Source organism: Engraulis encrasicolus, chromosome 19 (genome assembly GCF_034702125.1).
Source record: "Engraulis encrasicolus isolate BLACKSEA-1 chromosome 19, IST_EnEncr_1.0, whole genome shotgun sequence".
In the NCBI taxonomy this organism is placed as follows: domain Eukaryota; kingdom Metazoa; phylum Chordata; class Actinopteri; order Clupeiformes; family Engraulidae; genus Engraulis; species Engraulis encrasicolus.
The window spans coordinates 2390633-2408377 of record NC_085875.1 but is presented as its reverse complement, the minus strand read 5'-3'; the positions used below and the strand labels follow the sequence as shown (position 1 = coordinate 2408377).

The 17745-nt window shown below is 44.6% G+C and overlaps 1 protein-coding gene across 1 annotated transcript in view; it reads left to right on the top strand.

The window, feature by feature from the left end:
- esrrb (estrogen-related receptor beta) overlaps nucleotides 1-4520 on the top strand; it is a 58957-nt gene extending 54437 nt beyond the window's left edge. The window contains exon 9 of the mRNA XM_063223958.1: nucleotides 3742-4520. Within this exon, the coding sequence (XP_063080028.1) occupies nucleotides 3742-3986 (245 nt within the window). The 3' untranslated portion in view covers nucleotides 3987-4520. The remainder of the gene's footprint in view (nucleotides 1-3741) is intronic.
- Nucleotides 4521-17745: the final 13225 nt, after the last annotated feature.

The following is a 17745-nucleotide window of genomic DNA, read 5'->3' as shown; positions in this document are numbered from 1 at the left end:
CCCTCTCCTGTCCTCCCTCACTCTATTCCTCTTGCTCTCTCTCTCGCTTTCTGTCTTTCTGTCTCCCACTCACGCACTCACTCTCTCGCTCTCACTTGTTCACTCCCTCTACGTTTCATCCTCACTCAATCTCAATCTCTCTCTCTCTGTCTCTTTCTCTCTCACTCTCTCTCTCTCTCTCTCTCTCTCTCTCTGTCTCTTTCTCTCTCACTCTCTCTCTCCACTCTCTCCTACACACAAACACTCTCATCATTTCCTCTCTTCACCTCCCCCTTACCCCCTCATCTCCCCCTCCTCCCCTCCTCCCCTCCTCACTCCTCAGCCCCTCCACACCCCCCCCCCCCACCTCTTCCTCCTCCATCTGCGATAAAATTCTGCTGATGCCTCCATTGTGTTCCGCTGTTTGTTCTGGTCACGGCCTTCTAGAACAAAGAAGCGTTAAGAGAGAATCATGACGATAAAGGACAATAAAGCTAGAAAATGGAGATCGCACAGACAAAGGGAACAGATACGTGTGTGTGGAGAGAGACGACGTTGACAGTTGGAGGTGTACACTGTGTCACAGAAGTGAGTACACACTCACGCCTCACATTCCTGCAGATTTGAAAGCATAGTGTATCTTTTCATGGGAAAACATTTAGAAAAATTCACTTAGACACACTGAAAGGTAGCCACCATACAATTTGGGAAAGCTGAATTTCACCAAGAGAAACAGGCATGTCAACATGTCCTGTGACTACTGAAGCAGATCATGATCCTCTCTATGGGGTTTTAAAATGTGGTGTACTCACTTTTGAGAGGTACATATTGAGACATTAATCGCTGTATTTTGAATAATTTTGTGTGTGACCAATACATTAAAGAGGTTATCTAAGTTGTATGCTGGCTACATTTCATTGTGTCAAAGTAAATTTGAAAATAATTGCTTACAAATCTGCAGAAATGTGAGGGGTGTGCTTACTTCTGACACAGTATGCAGACCATTGGAGAGAATGAGATTTGTAGCAAAGAGAGAAGAGACAGGAAGCAATGCGAGTGCTTGCATAGATATCCCGTCTTACTATGAAATTACGGTACTATGCAGCGTTATTACACTATTACGGTACTATGTCGGGTTATTACGGTACTATGCCGGGTTATTATGGTATGCTGCCTGGAGTACTCCATAAAATGTAGCATGTTGCCAACAGGCTATACCCCGAATTACGAAAATTAGATACTGAACTGTGTGTGCATGATTGAATTCAAATATGTTGATAACATGACATGATGGCAACAGAAAGGAGGAAATGAGGATTCAAGTATAAGTATAAATCAAATTTATTGCAACCTGGATAATCCTCAAATTCTCGATACTGGAGGATATTATTGAGTGTGAACACAAAGTCAATGACAGATAGTGACAGTCTTAAATTAGAGAGAATAAACTAATTGCCTGAACAAGAAGTCTGTGAAATCAGTCTTGATTTGCGCCGCAGTATTGTTGTTGTAATTAGCAAGTTATCAGTGGGATCGATAAGGGGCAGTCTGCCGCATCGGATAGAGATTTGTTTTCTTCACAGTTTATTTAACAAACACAGCCTTCACCTAGTAACGTGTTCACTTGCTTCTAACACACACATAGGCAAGCACACACACACACACACACATGCACATGCATGCGCACACACACACTCGCACGCACGGACACACACGCACGCACACACACACTCAAAGGCACACAGACACGCACACATGCACGCACGGACATACACACACACGCACACGCTCACGTGCATGCGCACACACACGCGCACACACACACGCACGCACTCAAAGGCACACAGACGCACTTATGCACAAGCACACATACACATCTCCTGTCTCTTTCTCTCTGAAATGTGCATTATAAATCTTGGACACAAGTATACTTGAAATACACTGTACAGACATGCACACACACACACGCACGCACAGACACGCACACACACACACGCACACACACACACACACACACACACACACACACACACCTCGATTAGGCAGTTAATATATATTTAATTTAATTCAATTTAATTTGCAGAGCAAATGAATGGGGATATCATAAAGAGAAAGCAAGAGGTGAAAGCAGTACAGTTGCAAATGACGATGAGAGAGACAACAGCTCACCAGGGGATAATTACCATGTGAAGGAGAGGAGGGAGAGGAGAAGAGAGGTGTTTTAAAGGACAGGTGTTTAAAGGAGAGGTGTTTTAAAGGAGAGGAGAGGAGAGGAACGAGAGGTGTTTTAAAGGAAAGGAGAGGAGAGGATAGGTGTTTTAAAGGAGAGGAGAGGAGAGAAGGAGAGGGGAGAGGAGAGGAGCCGAGAGGAGAGGAGAGGAGAGGAGATGAGATTAGAGGAAAGGAGAGGAGAGGAGAGGGGAGGTAGAGAGGAGGAGAGGAGAGGGGAGAGGAGAGGAGAGGAGAGGAAGGAGAGGAGAAGAGAGGTGTTTTAAAGGACATGTGTTTAAAGGAGAGGTGTTTTAAAAGAAAGGAGAGGAGAGGAGAGGGGATTTAAAGGAGAGGAAGGAGAGGAGAGGAGAGGAGCGGAGCGGAGAGGAGAGAAGGGGAGAGGAGAGGAGAGGAGGGGAGAGGAGAGCAGAGGAGAGCAGAGGAGAGGAGAGGAGAGGAGAGGAGAGGAGAGGTGTTTTAAAGGAGAGGAGAGGAGAGGAAGGAGAGGAGAGCAGGGGAGGAGAGGAGAGGAGAGCAGAGGAGAGGTGTTTAAAATGGGAGGTGTTTTAAAAGAGAGCAGAGGAGAGGTGTTTAAAATGGGAGGTGTTTTAAAAGAGAGCAGAGGAGAGGTGTTTAAAATGGGAGGTGTTTTAAGCATGTCAAGGACATGGCCAGAGCCCTCACACTCAGCATAGTGCCAGATAAGCACCGATAAGCCAGGACACACACACACACACACACACACACACACACACACACACACACACACACACACACACACACACACACACACACACACACACACACACACACACACACATACACACACACACCAGGATATGACCTTAGACATTGTCTGGTGGTGCCTTTTCTGCAGTGTTGCATTGTGTGGTGGTGTGGTGGCTAACGGGGAGGGGGGGATTTAACCCATACGGACATTTCAATGTTAAAATGCATGTAAAGGCCCCAGCCGTGGCACAAATGGTTGGGCACTGCACTGTTACGCCGGGGACCCGGGCTCGATTCATTTCCCGATCCCCCACCCCCTGTCTCTCTCTCTCCCACTCATCTCCTGTCTTCACTGCACCATCATAATAAAGCAGAAAAAGCCCCCCAAAAATATATGTATATAAAAAAATACATTAATTTATACATGAAGATAAAGAAGGAAAAAGACAGATTTCTGTCCACTGAAACATTGTCTATAAGATCCCATAATAGCCCCCCCCCCCCCTAATCTGGTAACAGCTAAATTATAACAGGGTCAAGGGTCAAGCACTGGTGTCACGTTTACCTCTTATTGCACTTTACTTGAAAACCTGCTGCTACTAAGTACTGTACCCCAAACACAATTCCGTTGCCTTTTTGACAATGACAATAAATTCTTGAATCTTGAATCTTGAATCTTGATTTTTTTTTCGCCCTTTTCCCCCCTTCCCCCCACTAGACTCCATGCACATAGAGGATTTGGATTCGGTGCAGTAGCTTTGAACATTTGCAGCATTTATTTAAATTAACCCATTTCTTTTGCCTGTACCCTCCCCCCACTAGACTCCATGCACATAGAGGACGTGGAGGCAGTGCAGAAGCTCCAGGACTCGCTGCACGAGGCGCTGCAGGAGCTGGAGACCGGCCAGCACGGCGAGGACCCGCGACGGGCGGGCAAGCTCCTCATGACCCTGCCCCTGCTGCGCCAGACGGCCCACAAGGCCGTGCAGCACTTCTACAGCATCAAGGTGCAGGGCAAGGTGCCCATGCACAAACTCTTCCTGGAGATGCTGGAGGCCAAGGTCTGATGAAGGTCAAAACCACGGTCAAGGACAAGGTCGTCATCAAGATCAAGGTCGTTCAATGAAAAGGAGGGAGGTCGTTCAAGGGTGATTTGACTCAATGGGATTGGACCTGGAAGACATTAGACAGTATAATCCCCATCCCACCCGATGGGCCAGGTGCAGGACAATGACAGCAAATCCAAGTGAAAAAGAAATGAAGTCCGCGACACTGCTTGTCTACTGTGTATTTAATAGAGCCCTGAAGGTCGAAACGTTGCTCTATTAAATACACAGTAGACAAGCAGTGTCGCGGACTTCTTTTTCACTCTGATGAAGGTCAAACTACTGTCAAGTTCGTCGTCAAGATCAAGGTCGTTCAATGAAGGTTGTTCAAGGAGGGAGGTCGTTCAAGGGTGATTTGACTCAATGGGATGGGACCTGGAAGACATTAGCCAGTATAATCCCCTTATAGATGCACTGTTGGTTTTTGGGGGTGAACTTCAAGCAGAGTCAAGAGAGTTTCTTTGAACTTTTAATGTTGACTGTTGTTTTGGGGCGGGGGGGGGGCAAATTAAGATGAATCAAGAAGGGTTTTTTTTGTGGTTGAACTTGAAGGGGTTACAGTACGTGGAGGAAGAGGAGGCCTCGATTGACAAGCTGGATTCTGGACGTCTGGATGTCTGTCCGTCACGTCACATCCTCCATCACTCTATCCTGCTCTAATCTTCCATTACTCGTCTTTGTTGATACTCTCTATCTGTCTTTTGGGACCAGAGTCGTTTTAAAGAAGAGACACGACACAATGACTTAACTTGTGGGGAACTACTGAATTACTAAAAGAAAGAAAGAATCGATCCCCCCTATACATATAAAACAAAGAATTTAAAAGTATATACTGTATGTAATTACAAATCCTAATTGTACAGCGATGTTTTTGTTGTGGTGATTTTTTGTTTTTGTTTTTGTTTTGGTTTCTTAGGCTGTACAGTACTTGCGTGTATTGGACAGCAGGTCTTGAGCGCAGGTCTCTCTTTCTGTGTTTCTCTACTCTCATATAGTTGGGGGGTTAAGTGAGTTTTGACTTCAAGTCATGATGCAAAGGTCCCCTTTGGCATGGAAGTACCTGGAAATACTCTATAGGGAATTTTCGATGCATCGGCGGCCATTTTGAAAAAAGGTGTTTATTTCCGAAAAAAAGAGGGATCTCACTTGTGTCTTTGGATAAATTTATTTGTATGACCCTAAGGTACTTCTATGCCAAAGGGGACCTTTGCATCATGACTTGAAGTCAAAGGCCTATGTTTTGGGCTTAACCTCTCTGCTAATAGTGGCTCTCTCTCTCGGCCTCAGTGCTGTGATCAAGACGTGTTATTTTTGTGTGTGTTCTTTGTCAAATGGAAAATCAAACTCTCTATATTAAAGAAAATTATATATAAAAGGGACAAGCTAGCCAACCTGAAAAACCAACCCCCCTCTTTTTTTTCCCCTCTTTCTGACGGTACAGTAAACCTATTTCGAAACCTTGATATCTTTGTAGATATTCATTCTCATACAGTCTAACAAGAAATGGGTGAAAGTGAGTAAGTCACCCTACCAGAATACTAACATTAAAGTAAATACATGTAAAAAAAAAGATCTGAAGATCAGGTTTTCTTTCCTGATCACTTTTAAATATACCTCTGCAGTGTTCCGAATCGTAGCCTATGTAGCAAAGCAGCTCACGGGAGACGATATGCTAACAGCAGTAGCATACTAATGTAAAACACTGCAAACCAAGTAAACGTAAAACAGTAAGTTGTCCTGCTGCATATAGTTTGTGAGATAGTAACTCAACTCAAGACTTAACTCAACTCGACAATTTCTCAAGTTGAGTTAACTTACAAACTTTTTTTTACGTTTAACTGGCTGCCGTGTTATACAGTGTACCAATGTAATCCTCATCCTTGTTTCATAGAAAATAGCAATAACAAGACGAGACAAGCGGGAGGCAGTCTGAATCACATAGCCCCCATGTCCATTTTTTCAGTTTTTTATACTGCTGATAATATATTAATACTAATCTGGGACAATAGCCTCCGTTTCAGTGGCACCCATTGACAGTAAATAGAATGGACGCCAAATCAACGCTATTTGCCATTCAACGCTTTGAAGCCAGATTTGGGAACATTCCAACTTACATTCCACCTTAGCAACGCCAAACGCAGGTGCTGATTGGACAACAACAAGACTTCTAACGGTCAATCAAACCATGTTCTGATGCTCATTGGTCAATTTAACTTTTAATATCTCTCTAAAATAAAACATCACCACAAAAAATCACCACCCTGGCAAGTTGAAGAGCAAGGGGACCTACTAGTTGAGCGAAAAATGATCCCCCTGGAGTGGCATTTAAGGGAGATACAGGGTTTTATGTCTCTCATAGGAATTAATGGGATTTGGCCATTTTTTGGTCTTTTTGGGTCCAACCTTGGCTCCAACTTGGCTTCAACAATGAAATAGAATTTTGGCCTCCATTCTATTTACTCTCAATGGTGGCACCCTGGCATATAGTGACTGCAGTGTGCAGTAGTCACCAGGTAAACAGTATATGTCTCTGTTCACGGTCTATGAGTGCGTTGCAATATGCGACCTTGCCTCCTCCACTTGCCTCCTCCACTTGCCTCCTCCACTTGCCTCCTCCACTTGCTTGTCTCCTCGTACCAGGAAGTAATATGTCATGATGACATCACTGACAACAGCATTATATTTCAATATCTTGCAAAAGCTCAATTGTAGAGTCTTTTTCTCATTTGCAATTGGAATGGTGAATGAAAAACAGTCCCTCAAACGTTGTTGTGGCTAGGGTGACAGCTGGGAAACTTTATCGTTTTCTCCACGGAGGAGGGGCCAGGAGGCGGGACGACAAGCGCAAGTGGATGAGGCAAGGTCGCATATTGCAATGCACTCTTTGTCTGCCCATCTCTACCCTTGTTGTTGTCGTTGGTGTTGTTGTAGTTGTTGATGATGATGATCATCATTATGTGGCTGTTCTTGATGTTACACTGTTCACTTTTTACTTACAAGGAACAATTTGCAATTCTACTCCAATTTTTGGTTTGTTTGTTTGTTTGTTTGTTTGTTTGATTAAAGCAAATTCAGTTTTCCACATGACTCACAAGGTCCACGAGCAGTAGCCTACACTCTGTAGCCCAACAGCATTGTCCACGAAAAGCATGGAGGAAAGACACTGGATTAGCTATTGAGCTTCACACGAACAATATTGTACCATACGCTCACGCTAAGCTGTTGAGGCCATGTACTTTACGTACCTGTATGTATCCACCAAAAAAAGAGGCTGTTGTGCAGTAGCAAAGACAAAAGACAAACCAAACCTTGAAATGTAAATAAGAAGAAGGCAGGAAAATATGAATAAGTAGGACAGTGTGTCAGAAGCTTCTATTATTAAAAGCCATTTTGCGTTAGCGTTCTACTGTATGTATCCGTACACCTAGGCAGCCAACCCAAACAACAACAGAATGCCTTTTTAATACTAAAGCAAAAGTCCAGAGTAGGCTGTTATTTGACATCACACTGTAAATGTTTTCACTTTAGTATCTGGGTAGCCTACAGCATACAAACAGAGGGCACCCTGCCTGCAGCTGTTTTTGCCCCTCCATTTTTAGAAGCAACGCGGCACTTTAAATAGCGCCGCCTCCGCTATTCCCATACAGCCAAAGCTACTGTAGGTGCAAGGCAGGTGCTTGCTGCTCGTAGGCTATTTTTAAGCCTCGGTGATGCGACGTGGGGCCGCGGCAGCATTGGCGGGTCGGGACGCAGGAAGTGGGAAGTGGAAAGGGGGGTGACCCCTGTGTCCAGGGTCGGATTAACGCACAGGCTAGATATGGCTGCAGCCTAGGGGCCCCCACCTGCCATGGGGCCCCCACTGGCTAGATATGGCTGCAGCCTAGGGGCACTCACCTGCCAGGGGGCCCCCACTGGCTAGATATGGCTGCAGCCTAGGGCCCCCCACCACAGGCTAGATATGGCTGCAGCCTAGGGCCCCCCACCACAGGCTAGATATGGCTGCAGCCTAGGGGCCCCCACATGCCAGGGGGCCCCCACCACAGGCTAGATATGGCTGTAGCCTAGGGGCCCCCACCACAGGCTAGATATGGCTGCAGCCTAGGTGCCCTCACCTGCCAGGGGGCCCCCACCGATTGGACAAAGTGGGGAGGAAGAAAATCAATAATTGAAGAATTGTGACAAGATGCATAATAGAAAAATTACTCTGCTGTTCAGTTTGAGTTTTCAGTCTTGTTAATACTCATTCCTCACTCTGAATTAAGATGCCTAAAAGTCTACCTAATGTTATTGCAGAATTTGTCTGCTGCGTGGGGGCCCTCCATCAACCCGTAGCCTAGGGGCCCCAACTCGTCTTAATCCGACCCTGCCTGCATGTGTCCAGTCACATAGCAGGCTTTGCTGTTTGCCAAGGTGGGCACTCCCCCGATGACAGGCCCCAGGCACGGCAGACCCCAAGGCTAACTAATGACTCTTTTCCTTCCCACCCACCGGAGTTCTGACTGTGACGGCTAAAAACGGCTTACAATATATTACCCTCTAAATGGCATTGGCATGAAGTCTGACACAGTTGGGCCCTCCACAGTAAGCTGGGCTGTGTTCTCCAAAAGCCCGCTGGATGCCTGTGTGACTTAGAGCTGCTCTGGGGTGCAGTTCTCAAAAGCGTAGTTGTTGGCCAGTTAGCAACTTGGGAAATTGTCAATGGGAAATTGCATTGCAAACAACAAAGTAGCTAATGTAGTTAGCAACTATGGTTTGAAGAAATGCACCCTTGTGCTGCAAATAGCTGTGAAGTTGTACGTCACGCATGCTGCACAAATCTGCCACCTTGAGAGGACTTGAACAATAGCAGCTCATGTGAATACCTTGACTGCACTAGAAACTGGAAATGCACTCAGAGAGTGCAGACCTCTGCCAAGGAAGCTGTTTGATAGAACATTTGACTGTTACACCCTATTTCTTGTTTTTTTTCAATTCTTTTTGCCTTCTTGTTGTGGAATTAGAAACTGGAATGTCAAAATTTGCCCTATCCCGCAACGGTGACAAATCTTTAAAAAATTCCTGACTCTGTATCGCAATCCGGGTCACCATCAAAATGTAATCACGTGTTCTTTTTGTCATTTCCAACAACTCCAGAAAGTTGAATCCGAATCTGTTTTTGAGGTAGCCTGCAAATAAAACAGACTGACAAACCAACGTGACCAGAAAACATAGCCTCCTTGGCAGAGGTAAATATTGGGTGTACCATAAACTCAGTGATTAGAGATTGTTACTGGTGTTGTGCCCTGATTGGCTATCTTAGAAATAGGGGGTGGGGTTTAACATCTCGACCTAACAACTGATCTAGGGTCCGTTTCTCGATTATTGTCGTTGCTAACCGTCTTAAGACCGTCCTAAGACGTAACACCATTCCCTTGGATGTAGTGGTGAGCGTCACTGTCAAGATGCAGTTGATTCGCTCGTACGAAGGACTTTGCTAACGACGATAGCAAAGACGCTCTCGAGAAACGGACCCCTGAACTTGGCGAGCTCATAGTCTGGGGTCATGACCTCTACTGCACTTTACCCTATACTGTAGATATGGGTCACCTGGGACCAATTCCGAAAGAGGATTGAGCAACATAGGTGCAATACCTACTCTGGCCACCATCCCACACATTGCACCTTACAGTACACAGCGACAGCATACCCTCCATCTTTGTTTTTTTGTGTCTATTCTAATTTATATTTTATATTATTTCCATCACTTCAATCTTTGGCCCTCAGCTGTCAGTGGACCTGTCTCAAATTGACACCTTGATGACAAAACAGTATACATGTAGGCTCCGGAAAACTACCTCATCTGTCACCTGGCCCACAACAACTCACTCACTCTTCCTGTCAATGTCAGTTAGCCTCCGATCTCAATCGCCTACTGTGATGCGGCTAAATTGCAAATACCTGCTGTCTTCTTTTTAAGGCAGATGACATTTACGATCAACAAATGAACAATTCATTAGTCTGTTATTGTGCAATGTTGTGTTGTATGCACATCCAAGTCTCTAAAAATTACCCTCAAAAGTTTGGGACTAACCAAATACGTACATTGAATTTTCCATGTTGGTAATACTAGTGACAGAAAAACACGTCTGTGATAAACAGTTTGAGGGGTTAGTCATACATGCTGTTATATGAGATACAAAAAAAAAACGGTGGCCATTAAAAATAATTTTGCTTCCATTGCAACGTTGGTTATGCTATTAATGTGTAATATCCACTGACACTGAGATGGGTGCATTAGATAAGGAAATGATTTTATTTCAGGGAAAATTGAACCAGCGTAGATTTCACAGGCATTAAACACAAGTAATACGAGACTTTCTGTTGTGAGTCTGGCGCTCTAGGAATCGAATACGGGACTTTCTGGCTAGTTTATTTCTGTTTCGCTTTAAATAAAAAATCCTAAATGTGACAAACTCTGTTCCCACCAATCTGTACCTACACTGTAAAATAAAATGTGTTTTTTTGTTTATCTGTGTTTTTTGTTATTTGTTTTGTTTTTGTTTTGTTTTGTTGTTTGACCCAAAGTCTGCAGTCTCGTTGGTTGCCACTCCAGTCAATAAAATGCAGATGAATTATCTGCATTTACTGTATTATTCTAATTAATGTTGCTTGTTTTGTCCAAATTTAAAAAGTTCCACTGCTTGCGCTTATGGTACGGTACGGTACAGTGAGTGCATGGTCATCTTCGACACAGCTGGTCCCAGTTAGTGTCTGATGTCTTCCTGATCATATGATCCTAAAGGTGCATTGTGTAATATTTTTTAGTTGTTCATTTCCAGCATACATGCTGCTCATTCACAAATATTACCTTTTTCATGAATATTTAGCAACACCGTAAAATTCCAAGTATTCATGTATGACTGAGAACATTGCACTTTTCATACATGACAAGATGCATCTTCTCCATGTCCGCCATTTTGAATTTCCAGAAATGTGAAACTTACTGTAAACTACTTACTCTACTCTGGTCATACTAGTAAATATTATTTTATTCTTTAGTAAATATTCATGAAAGATCAATTTTGGCAATAGGTAGCAGAGTTTTAATGAGCAGCATAGTTGCAATACCTACTCTGGCCACCATCCTACACAGTGCACCTTTAACCTGACTGCTGCTAAAGAGGAAATTAACTTGTGTATCTGGTGAGAGTGTCCCACTAGTTTGATCCATCCATGGGGAAAAATACCGAAAGAAGTTGACCCAAAATACATACAAAATGTGAAGTGGATATTTAAGGACTTTTTGGAATATGCAAGGTTTTGATAGTTGTCAATGTGTTGATATACAGTGTATTTTCTTTTGTAATTTATTTGATCTTTTTTTAAAACCTGTATTATTTTATTTCAATGGTGAGTAAATTATGCAATATACTGTATATGCACCATTTCCAAACATGGAGAGCAATTTTAAGTAATATTTTTTATTTTAAGGGTATTTTCAATTACAGTGTACTTACTGTACTCATTAGGTACAGTGCAATAACCGATGTAATAACATGTAAGTACAACTCTAGTACTTACTGAGTAAGTACACTGCAATTAAAGAGCCTTGACAAAGTGTTGCCCAATTTTATCACAAAGATTGTGTACAGTAAACTGTTTGTACAGCCTTTTAGTCAGAATTTGTCCCAGTTGAAAATGTGGAGTAGAATATGTATTTTGGTTCTGTCCTTTACAAATATTCATCACTGTCTATGTAATATCATCGTTGCCACACTGTACAAATAATAACAGACATGTCAGGGTTTTTATTTTCAGTTCTGATGTCAGGACATGGAAACATAACAAAGAAAAGATTTACTCCAAATGTTTTGTTCCGTGGTCTTGATTGCTTTTGTCTTCCTAATCCTTACGAAGCAAAGGGTATATATAACAAAAAACACAAAGCACTTGTGAATCAAGGAAGGCTACCTTTTTGGAGAAGTGATTGAAGCCTTCCTAACATAAAATTCATTCTATAATACCATTTACGAACAAATTGCCAGTTGTTTGAACCTGAGGAAATTGATTCATCATATTGCAGGATTTATTTGGACACACTGAAGAACTTTCAGGGCATGAGTAAAGCTTTGAGACAAAAACAGCAAACCATGACAATGCCGTCTACTGCATATGCAGCAAAACTTTGTTTATGTCTCCGAAAACAGTCAGCAACGGCATGGAATCCATGTCTGAGTGATTATTTACCCACACGGTACAAAAATGAAGTAAATTGTGAAACACCTGCAAAATTACCTGCATGACTTTCTATTAGCATGAAAAACTCCAACTCCAACTTACAAACCAGGATTACATGTTTACTGCATCACCATCCTCCACCCTCCCCAGCTGCTGAGCCCTACGCTACCTCACGACGTCAATGGGGCAGGCTGGCTGCATCGTGACATCATTACAGATCAGATATTTAAGCTCCATGATATTTAGATGGTGGAGGACAGGGCTGGACTGGGGGAGAAGTAGGGCCCGGGCACTTTCAGCTTATAGGGGCCCCTCATAATTAGCAGTGCAGAACTGACTCACAGGTGGGCCCCGCACCCTCGTAGGCCCCTAATTTCAGAAATGTAAAAAATAATAATAATAATAAAAAGAAAAAAAAAGAAAGAAAGAAAAAAAATATATATATTTGCATTTCTGAAAATAGGGGCCCACGAGGGTGCAGGGCCCACCGGAAAATACCCGCTATGCCAGATGGCCAGTCCAGCCTGTATCTAGATGGTGGAGGACGAGGTCTGGGCTTAGAAAGCCGATGCCCTTTGCTGCTTGACAGTCAAAGGTTACAAATATCCGGTGTCTTGAGAAGGCAGGTCCTCACGTTAGCCATTCTCTCTTTCTCAGGGGTTAAGAGACATTTGGAGAACCCCCAACATCCCCCTGAGGGAATTGACCATGCGGCACCACATCTGCTTTTCCAAAAGAGAATACAAATGTTTCCTTCTCGGACTTTAAGGTGAATTCCAGCATTTTGTTGACATTTTCAAGCAATCCTGTAGGCCTACCTGTTGTCTTGAGCTATCAAAGTCGATTCCAGGTTTTAAGACCAGAAGGAACCATTAGGGCCATACTAAACAGCATGTTCCGAATGGAGAGGAGTGGAGTGGAATGAGACACTTAAAATCTGTTTTTCTTTTGTGTTTTATTCCATGGGCAAAAGAAAAAAGGATTTTAAGTGTGCGGACCTCTCACTCCAAACTTTCAGCCAGCCTTTGTCCTGCACCTTTTCCTGAGATGTGCACAATTATCACCCTCATCTGAGCTGAGATGTAGAAATAGAGTAAGGCCTGTAAGCCCAGCAGGCAAGCCCTGCTGCTGACGTGTTGTGTAGTATACAGATGAGAGGAGAAGAGAAGAGCTCCATCTACGGATGGCCAATAAACACTGCAGGAGAGATAGGGATATACGTAGTAGTGACAGGCCGCGGAGCGTCTGAAATACATAGACAAATACTCCCCTGTTCTGGAGCCATGCATAAATTAGGCCGGCCTCCATGAATCATGCCAGCCAGCGAGCTGCGAGCATGTTTACTGACAGCAGAGAGGTAGCATGATGCATCTCTTGCGCCACACTCACCTTTAAGGAGTGCTGTTCACTCCTTCTTGGTCGTAAATGTAAAGCACTTCTTCTGGTATCCTTTGTTTTTATGCACCGAAACTGGAAAGCTCAGACTAGCGTTTACAAATCTTTTCTAACTTGGGGCCCGTTTAACATTTTCACAAATGTTCCCTGGCCCAAATCTGACCCAATAAACAAGAGAACAAATAGTAGGGGAAGAAAGGAATCACCGGAGCATCTTCAGATGTGGAAAATAACTTCTTGGCGCTTGTTCAATAAAACAAGTTATTTTCCACATCTGCTCCGGTGATTCCTTTCTTCCCCTGCATTTACCAAGTCCTCTCCCAAGACGCACCAGATTGTGAAGTGCAGGAGTGCGGAGGATATCTCTCTTTCCAACGACACAAAAACATTATTTGGATTTTTACTAAATGATTTCACAGCCCACTTGGAACACCTTTGGGAGCCCACAGGTTGGGAATCACAGGCTTAAAGACTATGAGTAGTCACAGTGCCATTACTTGTTGAGGCCAGGCAAGACGCTTGAATAATTTATCCTCTTCATTTCCTTCGGGTGTTTTCTTTCTCCTGATTTTTGACAAGGGAGGGGAGGTGGGGGTTGGGGTGGGGGTGTCACTTTAGGCAGCGCATCACACAGGGGTAATTTCCAGCGCTGTGGCTCTCTTGAATTTATAGCCTCATTAAAATATTCTGTAATAGTTAATTTTTTTACTACACTTTTTCATTGCAGCATCCTTATGTGCTAAAGTTTAAGCTGATGGAAATGACTTATCTCATCCCATGGTGTAATATCTACACAGTATGATGCTGAGGTGAGGTGTGGGGGGGGTTCCTGAAGGGTGCTCCCGCCTCTTCATATTCATATCCAGAGAGAGACAACTCCTTTGCTGCTCCATGTCCCAGGCAGCATAGCACATTTAGCACATTTAGGTGCCTTCCATTGTTTTTTGTGTGTTGGTTTGTTTGTTTTTAAATGTAATCAGCTTTATGAAAGTCCATCCTACACCTTAAAAAGGGGTTTGTTCATAATCTCAGCATCTGCATACTGTCTGAACACACCTTTCGATAATACAAGATACAAGATACAAGATACAAGATACAAGATATTTTATTTGTCATGTGTATATATATGAAACATATATATACAATGAAAAGCTTCCCTGCTCTGGGAGTCCCAAAAAAAGGTTAAAAAGAATGTTAAAAAAAAATAAAAAAAATATGTATTTAAAAAGTTGAAAAAATGGCAGCTTGGAGAAAGGGGATTTCTTCCTATGTTGGTGATTTTGTATTCAACAGTCTGATACATTGAGGGAAGAAGCTGTCCCTGAGTCGGCTGGTGTGAGCACGTAAGCACCTGTATCTCCGGGCAGATGGTAGAAGGGTGAAGTGTGTGTAGCTGGGGTGGTATGGATCAGCTATGATTCGTTTGGCCCTCCTCAGACACCGCTGGTTGTAAAGATCCTGGATGTTAGGTAGATCTGATTGGATTGTCCTTTGAGCAGATTTGATGACTCGTTGGAGGTCTCTCCTATCTTGGGCAGTGGTGTTACCATACCAGGCTGTGAAATTACCAGTTAAAATGCTTTCTATTGTACAGCGATAGAAGTTGGCCAGTATCCTACTCTCCATTCCATATCTGTGCAGCCGTCTCAGAAAAATATGTACTAGATGCACCAGCCACATTATTAGGTACACCTGGCTAGTACCGGCTTACACCTGTTTGCCTTAGAATTGATTTGCAGTAGTAGTGGGGTTGCAACAATGTTCAATTGGTACTAAGGGGCCCTAAGTGTGCCAAAAAAAAATAGAGATGCACCGGATCCAGATTTTTAGGATCCTGCCGGATCCGGAACCGGATACCGGATCCTATGAAAGGGTCGAAACACATAGCCAGCTCGCACACGTGGGCCCTTTTTATTACATTGGCGCAAACTATTTTTAAGATTCATTGGCTTATTGCGACACTGCCTTCAACGGCCGCTTCCAAAGGGCTTTCACTCCATGCAGTGATTGGGGTTGTGAAACACTGACTGAAAACCCTAGGCTACGTAGAGATGTCACAGATCATGATTTTTAGGTAACTGCCGGATACCGGATCCACAGCTTAAGATCCTGCCGGATCCGGAACCGGATCTTGGATCCTGTACATCTCTAAAAAAAAATATCTCCACATCATTACATCACCATCCTGAACCTTTGACACAAGGAGGATGAATCCATGTTTTCATGTACCATAGTTGATGCTAAATTCGGACCCTACCATCCGAGTATCACAGCAGAAACGTAGACATTTTTTTCTGATCTTCTCTATATGATCTTCCAATTTTGGTGAAACTGTGTGAATTGCAGCCTCACTTTCCTGTTCTTAGCTGACAGGAGTGGCACCTGGTGTGGTTTTCTGCTGCTGTAACCCATCTGCTTCAAGGTTCTATGACAGGGGTGGGGAACCTATAGCCTGGCGATGCCATCCATGTACTCCACCCAAAGATTTTGGCTCCGCACATCGTCTGGCAAAAGCCTCGAGTTCGGTTCTCTCAGTGTTTCGCCAATCAGCAAACAATTGAGAGTGGTGACGTATGAACTCACCCGCAAGCTCCGTTACTGATTGGTTAAGGTAACTATATTCATACTTTCGTTTTGTTATTTGTATGCTTTTGCGACGCTATAACGTAACAGGCATGCTAATAAAGCACAATATGGGTTTTAATTTGAGTTTGGAACTTCAATTAATTTAAATGATAGTGTAAAATCAGACCATCTCCCATCGTCCACGGAGACGGATTCCTCATGGCTTTTGCCAGACTGATTGACGGAGTCAACAGTCGGCTATTCGCCCAGGCTAGGGAACCTATGTCTCGAGGGCCAGGGGTGGGGAACCTATGTCTCGAGTCGAGGGCCAGGGGTGGGGAACCTATGTCTCGAGGGCCAGGGGTGGGGAACCTATGTCTCGAGGGCCAGGGGTGGGGAACCTATGTCTCGAGGGCCGCAGGGGTGGGGAACCTATGTCTCGAGGGCCGCAGGGGTGGGGAACCTATGTCTCGAGGGTCAGGGGTGGGGAACCTATGTCTCGAGGGCCGCAGGGGTGGGGAACCTATGTCTCGAGGGCCAGGGGTGGGGAACCTATGTCTCGAGGGCCGCAGGGGTGGGGAACCTATGTCTCGAGGGCCGCAGGGGTGGGGAACCTATGTCTCGAGGGCCGCAGGGGTGGGGAACCTATGTCTCGAGGGCCGCAGGGGTGGGGAACCTATGTCTCGAGGGCCGCAGGGGTGGGGAACCTATGTCTCGAGGGCCGCAGGGGTGGGGAACCTATGTCTCGAGGGTCAGGGGTGGGGAATCTATGTCTCGAGGGCCGCAGGGGTGGGGAACCTATGTCTCGAGGGCCGCAGGGGTGGGGAACCTATGTCTCGAGGGCCAGGGGTGGGGAACCTATGTCTCGAGGGCCAGGGGTGGGGAACCTATGTCTCGAGGGCCAGGGGTGGGGAACCTATGTCTCGAGGGCCAGGGGTGGGGAGCCTATGTCTCGAGGGCCAGGGGTGGGGAACCTATGTCTCGAGGGCCAGGGGTGGGGAGCCTATGTCTCGAGGGCCAGGGGTGGGGAACCTTTGTCTCGAGGGCCAGGGGTGGGGAACCTATGTCTCGAGGGTCATTTACAGTCCCAGAGGCCGTTTCATCCGGCCCCCGAAATAATTTTAGTACAATGCAACTTCACATAAATTATGACATAGACTTAGAGAAGGTGGGGTCTGTTTTAAAGGTGGCTGCCTTCAATATAGTGCCTAAAGTGCAGGGAGAATCCTGGTTTGTGTTCATAGTACAGCCCTTGGAGGACTCTTATGGCCCTTGAAGGAATTTGAAGTGGCCCCTCAGATGAAAATGCTTGCCCACCCCTGTTCTGTGAGGTGTTTAGAGAGATGCTCTTCCACCTTGGTGGCTATTTGAGTTACTGTTGCCGTTACATCAGCTCAAATGAGTCTCCCTTTTCTCCGCTGACCTCTAGCATCAATAAGGCATTTCCACAGAGAGAACTGCCATTCACTGGATATCCACTGTTTTTCATCCCATTCTTTTATAAACCCTACAGATGGTTGTGTGTAAATATCCCAGTATATCA